The sequence below is a fragment of the Mandrillus leucophaeus genome, unplaced genomic scaffold (genome assembly GCF_000951045.1).
Source record: "Mandrillus leucophaeus isolate KB7577 unplaced genomic scaffold, Mleu.le_1.0 Scaffold632, whole genome shotgun sequence".
NCBI lineage: Eukaryota > Metazoa > Chordata > Mammalia > Primates > Cercopithecidae > Mandrillus > Mandrillus leucophaeus.
Window position 1 is genome coordinate 1,042,656 of NW_012106831.1, and position 7,894 is coordinate 1,050,549.

The 7,894-nt window shown below is 45.4% G+C and overlaps 1 protein-coding gene across 1 annotated transcript; it reads left to right on the forward strand.

Moving 5' to 3' along the window:
* Positions 1-5,388: 5,388 nt before the first annotated feature.
* On the forward strand, positions 5,389-6,344 carry LOC105554227 (olfactory receptor 2S2-like). Its single transcript, XM_012000615.1, is given in 2 exon segments — positions 5,389-6,211; positions 6,214-6,344. Coding segments are annotated over 2 exon segments (954 nt in total).
* Positions 6,345-7,894: the final 1,550 nt, after the last annotated feature.

A 7,894-nucleotide genomic window follows, 5' to 3' on the forward strand; every position in this document is an offset into this window, starting at 1 on the left:
CAATAATTTACTGGAAAGGCTAAAAAACTTGGGAAAACACTTTACTTTCATTTACCTGTTTATTATAAAGGTTACAATTCAGGAACAGCCAAATAGAGGAGCTGCAAAGGGCAAGGAGTAGGGGAGGGGCACGGAGCTTCCAGACCCTCTCTGGGGTGCCACTCTCCCAGTGTTCACCAACCTGGAAGCTCCCTGTACCCCTTTAGTTTTGGGCTTTTTATAGTAGTTCCATTATGTAGGCATGATTGATTCAATCACTGACCATTGGTGATTGAACACAATCTCCAGCCCTCTCTCTCCCCTCCCTGAAGATTAGGGGTGAGGCTGAATGTTCCATCCCTTTAATCACATGATTGGTTCCTCTAGTAACCAGCCCCTATCCTGAGCTATCTAGGCACCCACCAAGAGCCACTTCATTTGCATAAACTCAAGTATGATTGAAAGCGGCTTATGATGAGTAGTGAAAGATGCTCCCCTCACTCCTAGGAATAAGGAAATTCCAAGGGTTTTAGGAGCTCTGTGCTGGGAACCGAGAATGAAGACCAAATATATATATATATGTTCTATTGTATCACAATATCACACCCTCATACTTACATCAGAGTTGTTGGGAGCCTTAGATAAGACAAGATTTGGAAAAGAGTTATTAATTAATGGCAACTCTTATTAATATTAATCCCTCAACATTATCTCAAATACAATAAATCCAGTTGACTGTAAACTCCTCAACAGAAACTGTTTCTTAGTCATATCTTTATTCCTAGTAACCAGCCTAGAGCTAGGCATGATAGATGTACAAGAACTGTACAGTGAAATGTCAGAAACAACCCCCTAGTCCCCCGACCCTGGCCCCGACAGGCTCCCCTCCTTACACCATCACTGACTTTCTCCTAGCTTAAGATTTGGTGTGTAAGGGAGGAAAAATATCTTTTCCTTCTACCCATCTTATTAGGTTCATTGGCTGGGGACCCTGTAAGAAAAGACAGATGAAGAAGAGAAAAGCAAACAAATGTATTCAATATAAGTTTTTCATGACACAGGAGCCTCCATAAAGAAATGTGGACCTGAAGAAAGTTAAATCTGAGTAATTTTTTTATTAGTGGGTTTGAATGGAAAGTAGTGAAGGATGTTAGGGCAGAAGAATGAGCTAAATGTAGCAAATGGAGGGAAATAGCCAGGCCTGTTGTTCAGATTGCTCTTGGCCTCCCTGTCTTTGGAGATAGGGATGGTTCCTTTGCTCTGGGTAGAGGGAGGGTGCCTCTCACATGAGGGTCTTATGACCTGCATCAGGGGAAGGTCAGAAAATCCTTCCTAGGTTTTATAACTTGCCTCAGGGGAGGAGAACAGGGAAAGGTCAGAGAGACCTCCCTGCACATACTGTTTCCCAAATTCCTTCAGCTTAAAATGTTCAATATGCCGGCCGAGCGCGGTGGCTCACGCCTGTAATCCTAGCACTTTGGGAGGCCAAGGCGGGCGGATCACAAGGTCAGGAGATCAAGACCATCCTGGCTAACATGGTGAAACCCTATCTCTACTAAAAATACAAAAAATGAGCCGGGCGTGGTGGTGAGTGCCTATAGTCCCAGCTATTTGGGAGGCTGAGGCAGGAGAATGGCGTGAACCCCAGAGGCGGAGCTTGTAGTGAGCCGAGATTGTGCCACTGCCCTCCAGCCTGGACGACAGAGTAAGACTCCATCTCAAAAACAAAAACAAAAACAAAAAACAACAACAACAACAACAACAAACACCAAGGTGCTATATTTTCAGGTAGCATGCCCTGAATCCATCAGGTATCTTGGCCATTGTTGATTCTTCTTCCTCCTGTGTCTCCCACCTGAGATCTCTCTCTAAATCCTACAATTTCTTCCTTTTTCTTTTCTTTCTTCTTTCTTTCTTTTCCTTCCTTCCTTTCTTCTTTTTCCTTTCCTTTCCTTCCTTCCTTCCTTCCTTTCTTTCTTTCTTTTTCTTTCTTTCCTGTCTCTCTCCCTTCCTTCCTTCCTTCCTTCCTTCCTTCCTTCCTTCCTTCCTTCTCTCTCTCTCTCTGTCTCTCTCTCTCTCTCGACTTGACAGAGTCTCACTCTTTTGCCCAGGCTGGAGGGTAGTGGCGTGATCTTGGCTCACTGCAACCTCTGCCTCCTGGGTTCAAGCAATTCTTCTGCCTCAGCCTCCCAAATAGCTGGGATTACAGGCGTGTGCCACCATGCCCAGCTAATTTTTGTATTTTTAGTAGAGACGGGGTTTCACCATATTGGCCAGGCTGGTCTTGAACTCCTGACCTTGTGATCTGCCTGCCTCGGCCTCCCAAAGTGCTGGGATTATTACCAGCATGAGCCATTGCGCCTGGCCAATTCCTTCCTTCTAAATGTCTCCCAGTGCCAGTCTCTTCTTCATTCCTGTTATTTTCATCCTGGGCTAGTTCTGTACACTCCTCCAGTACCCAGCCTCCAGGGTGGCTTTGTGGCATTCTTAGTCCCGCCTTAGACTACAGACAGTTCCATTCTTCCTGGTATTCTCTGAAGACAAGCACCCATTTCTGGTCATTGTGTCCTCCCCATCCAACCACTCTTTGGTGCCTGGCACATGTGACATGTTTGTAGCATAGAGAGATTCAGAGTGAGGGGCAAGCCAGTAGCAGTGAGACAGAGAGAGAGGAGAGAGAGCTGTGTTACTGGGTGAAGGGGAGGAGATACCAGAGTGGCTGGGGAATCTATGTGACCCGAAGTTTCTGGGAATATCTGGATCACCGAGGCACAGCTCTTCTTGCCTTCTAGGCTCTTTGAGGGTCAGTGACAGTTACCTTGAACTAACTGCTGTGATCAAAGCCCAGGAGAATGCTGAGTACCTGGCACCAGCAAATGTTTTGAGCTGAGGTTTCCTGATAGAGGAGAATTTCGGGTAGATTTCCACAGTGTTGCCTAATTGAGTCTATCGGGTGAAGTGTAAACTCTGAGCCTCTTGCCAAACTTTAAATTGCTTCTGGGATAGGACCTGGCCCCAAAGCAACTGGTCCTAAATTCCCAAGACAGTCTCTGTGGGACTCTCTGGAGAGAGTGTGGTGTACAGAGAAGAGAGGGAGCTGGGCCTGGTGCCTGGGCATGGCTTCCCAGCCCACCCTGGGGTGCAGCCCCTCCAGGCTGGGGCTCCTGGCTGAGCCTCCAGTTTGAGAGCCAGCCTGTGTCTCCTTGTCTCACTGAGTCCCAAGGTCAGGCAAAGACTTCTGGGGCTGCAGTTGCACCTTAGAGCCCTCTACACCCAGGGCCATTTCGAGACACCAGGACAGGAGACAGCAGTTAAAGAGTACATGCCCAAGTCGAGAGTGTGCACCTGTGTTGCCAGGGCAGCTCTGAGAGACATGGCCTCTTGGCCTGCTTGGTTTTTGGCAGGGTAGCACTCAGAAGGACAGGTGAAACCAGAGCCAGTGACATGTCCTGACCTCGGTAAACTGGCAACCTCCCCACTCCACCAGCCTGCCTTCCTGCAAACAATAGATGCAGCCCAATAGGATCCCAGACTGGACCCTAAACTGGGTAAGTGCTAGGGGACCTCTATGGCCAGTTCTTCACCAGCTGGGGGGAAGAGGCATGTACAAAGAGGTCTGTGCAAGGGGAGGGCTAGGGGTAGAATTGGGTTTGGGGATGAAGCTACTAATTCCAAAGCTCTGAAGGCTGCAAGTGTGTCAAGGAAGCAGGCAAGTCTAACAAGAAGAGCCCATAAGGTAGGCTTAGGATTAGTGGAGGAAGGGAAAAGTTAGAAAAAGGCAGATTTCAGGTCCCTGAAGAGCTCTAACAACCTGGGCTTTCTGACAATGACATTACCTTGAGCCCCTTGTTGTCCTAAATGTTTAAGCAGAGGCTGAGAAATCACGTATTGAAGAGAGGATCCTATGGCAGGTGGCTCAGGGGTGGGGACTGGATTGATTTAATATCTGAAGATTCTGTCAAGCCTCAGATTCTGCACTTCCTGATACTGAATGGAGTTTTTCTCTAAAAATAGTTCCCCGTCCCTTAATTCCTAATATCCTGAGATAATCTTTTTTGGACATTGTATCATTACCATTTAGAACAAAGCACCCCCACTCCCCTTCTTCAGAGGCGTGTGCTGCTCACAAACATCTTCCCTGACCTCAGCTTCTTCACTTTTGAACTGAGAAGGGTTGAAACAGATTAGTGATTCCCAAGACCGGTATACATCAGAAGTACATGGGGGAGCTTTTATTTGAAAAGCAAAGCAATGAACAAAAACAGATTGCTAAGACAATCTGCCAAGGTAGGATCCAGAAATCTGTATTTTTAACCAGCACTTGGGTAGCTATGAGGCAGTTGGCTTTTTGTCATTTTGGGCACCCTGTGTCAGGACCTGATGACATCTGGTGTTCCAGATCTCTTTGGAGATGAAATTGTGGTGATAATCCACAGTGCAGATTTTTGTATTCTAGAAGGTGGAGTAGGTTTGTGTGTAAGCATATCTGCAGATCTTCCAAATGGCATTAATGGGATGGCGTTTCTCATTGAACTTGATGTGGGTGTGATTCAAGGCTTCACCCAACCCAGGCTGGGGGTGTGAATTATGAGTGGGTTCCCACAATCAGGCAAGGCAATATGCCACCAGTCTAGTCCTGGAACAGCAAAGAGGCAGGCAGGTCAGACATGGTTACTGGAGGAAACACATGATTCCTTCTCCCCAAACCAGAATTCTGAAGCTTTTGGTGGGGACTCCATGTTATAGGTTCCAGAAACTCCGTTTTGTCAGATTTTGTAGATCTGGTCAAGATCAGATGAATTGATTTATGCTAACTAAACTCACAAAAGATGGAACTGCAAAAAGATACTGAGTAACAAATAAAACTGTTAAGGAAATAAGAAGTTGTATGTTTTGAAGCCAGCACATTCTCTCCCTGTAAGACTGTCTGTATGAGAAGTTAAATTATAATAGAAACTTGCTGGGTGAGGAGGAGCCAGACACAGAGGAATGGGTCATGTGACCTCAAGGGCCAGGGTCACCAAGCCATGACAGCCTGAGGTCTCCAATTATATGGCAGAGGCAGAGTTGCTCAGAAGCCCCTGATTTCCTACAAAGTGCTACAGACAGCACATGCAGTCATGTGATATGGCTTTTGGTATATTAATATCATTGTTTAGGCAGAAATGTCCTTCATTTTTTTCATTCAAAGTTTTATTAGATTTCCAAGGTCTATTCTTCCAAGGCCTGCTACACAGCCTGGCTTTTAGATAACTTGGTTTTTTATAGTTGAATCTAACAGGATAAGTTTATTTATAATTTTAGAGACATCATACTATCATTCCCATGTCTTGACTCAAGCAAGCCGTCAAAAAATAAACATGTATTTTCTGCCTTCATTATTCCTAGGGATGAAAGAGAGAGTTTGAAATGGAGGTATCCAACCAGTCTTCTGTGATAGAATTTGTCTTGCTTGGCCTCTCTGCCCATCCAAAACTAGAGAAAATGTTCTCTGTGCTCATCCTGCTGATGTACCTGGTGATCCTGCTGGGCAACGGGGTCCTCATCCTGGTGACTGTGTCCGACTCCTGCCTGCACACACCCATGTACTTCTTCCTTGGGAACCTCTGCTTCCTGGACATCTGCTACACAACCTCTTCAGTCCCTCTGGTCCTGGACGGTTTCCTCACTCCCAGGAAAACCATCTCCTTCTCAGGCTGTGCAGTGCAGATGTTCCTCTCCTTTGCCATGGGAGCCACAGAGTGTGTGCTCCTGGGCATGATGGCGTTTGATCACTACGTGGCCATCTGCAACCCACTTAGGTACCCAGTAGTCATGAGCAAGGCTGCCTATGTGCCCATGGCTGCCAGCTCCTGGGTGGCTGGTGGAGCCAACTCCTTGGTGCAGATCTCTCTTGCAGTACAGTTACCCTTCTGTGGGGACAATGTCATCAACCATTTCATCTGTGAGATCCTGGCAGTTTTAAAGTTGGCCTGTGCTGACATCTCCATCAATGTGATCAGCATGGGGGTGGCCAACGTGATCTTCCTGGGGGTCCCAGTGCTCTTCATCTTTGTCTCCTACATCTTCATACTCACCACTATTTTAAAGATTCCCTCAGCTGAGGGGAGGAAAAAGGCTTTCTCCACCTGCTCTGCCCACGTTACTGTGGTGATTATCTTCTATGGAACCATCCTCTCAATGTATGGGAAGCCCAAATCCAAGGATCCCCTAGCGGCAGACAAACAGACCCTTCAGACAAACTCATCTCCCTCTTCTATGGACTTCTGACTCCCATGCTGAACCCCATCATTTACAGTCTGAGGAACAAGGATGTTAAGACTGCTGTGAGAAGCCTGGTGGCTCAGAAATGCTTGACTCAGTGATGAGTTATATCCCATGATCCATGCACTCTGATGGCTCTCACTTGAGAATCTCAATTCCAAGTAAAGCTAGGTGAGGGGCAAACTCAGTTTAGAGCCATGCTACTCACAATGTGGTCCATGGATCAGCAGTATCAGCATCACCTGGAAGCTTATGAGATGTACAGAGTCTTGGGACCCATTGCAGAACTCCTGAATTGAAATTTGCATTTTAACAAGTTCCCCCAGGTGATTTGTACAGATGTTAAACTTTGAGAAGTATCGGTTAAGGGTCTGTAGTGGATGCTGTGGTGTGCTGCCCGGATTCCTGTTCACTCCACCTAGCACTGAAGCACTCATGAGCCCTGTGAGTACTGACGGTCAACAGCATTCAATGGAGTCTCTCTGCAGGGTTGCCTTTGACTAAAGAGTACTACCTCACCCAAAGTCACATGCCCTTCTCAAGGTCAAATCATACACAATGATATCAATGTCAGTATAAAGACCCAGTCCTCCTTGCCTCAATGGGGTTATCTCTAAAGGGTCATCCCAGCTGGAGAGCTTTCCCATGGTAGTTCCAGCTCTCCCTCTGCCTAGCCCTGCTTCTTCTATCTGCTCACATCCTGTACAGGTGTCGATCTTTTAAAATTTTTATTTATTTTAATTTTTATGAGTACATGGTAGGTGTAGATATTTATGGGGTACATGTGATATTTTGATACAGGTATACAATGCGTAATAATCACATCAGGATAAATGGGGCACCCATCACCTCAAGCATTTATCTTTTCTTTGTGTTACAAACAATCCAATTATACTCTTCTAGTTATTTTTAAATGTATAATAAATTATTGTTGACTGTAGTCACCTTGTTGTGCTATCACATACTAGACCTAGTATCACATACTAGATCTTATTACTATATTTGTGTACCCATTAGCCATCCCCACTTCTCCTCTCCACCAACCTTCCCAGCCTCTGGTAACCAGTGTTCTACTCTCTATCTCCATGAGTTCAATCGTTTTGATTTTTTGCTCCCACAAATCAGTGAGAACATGCAAAGTTTGTCTTTCTGTCCCTGGCTTATTTCACTTTCATAATGACCTCCGGTTCCATCTATGTTGTTGTAAATGGCAGGATCTCACTTTTTTGATGATGAATAGTACTCCATTGTATATATGTGCTACATTTTCTTTATCCATTTGTCTGCTGATGGACATTTAGGTTGTGTCAAAATCTTGGCTATTGTGAATAATGCTGTAGTAATCATGGGAGTGTACATATCTCGAATATGCTGATTTCCTTTCTTTTGGGTATATACCTAGCACTGGGATTGCTGGATCATATGGTAGCTTTATTTTTAGTTGTTTTGAGGAACCTCCAAACTTCTCCATAATAGTTGTACTAATTTACATTTCCACCAACAGTGTACCAGGGTTCCCTTTTCTCCACATCTCCACCAGAATTTATTATTGACTGCCTTTTGAATAAAAGCCATTTTAACTGGAGTGAGGTTGTATCTTATTGTAGTTTTTATTTGCATTTCTCTGATGATCAGTGATGTTGAACACCTT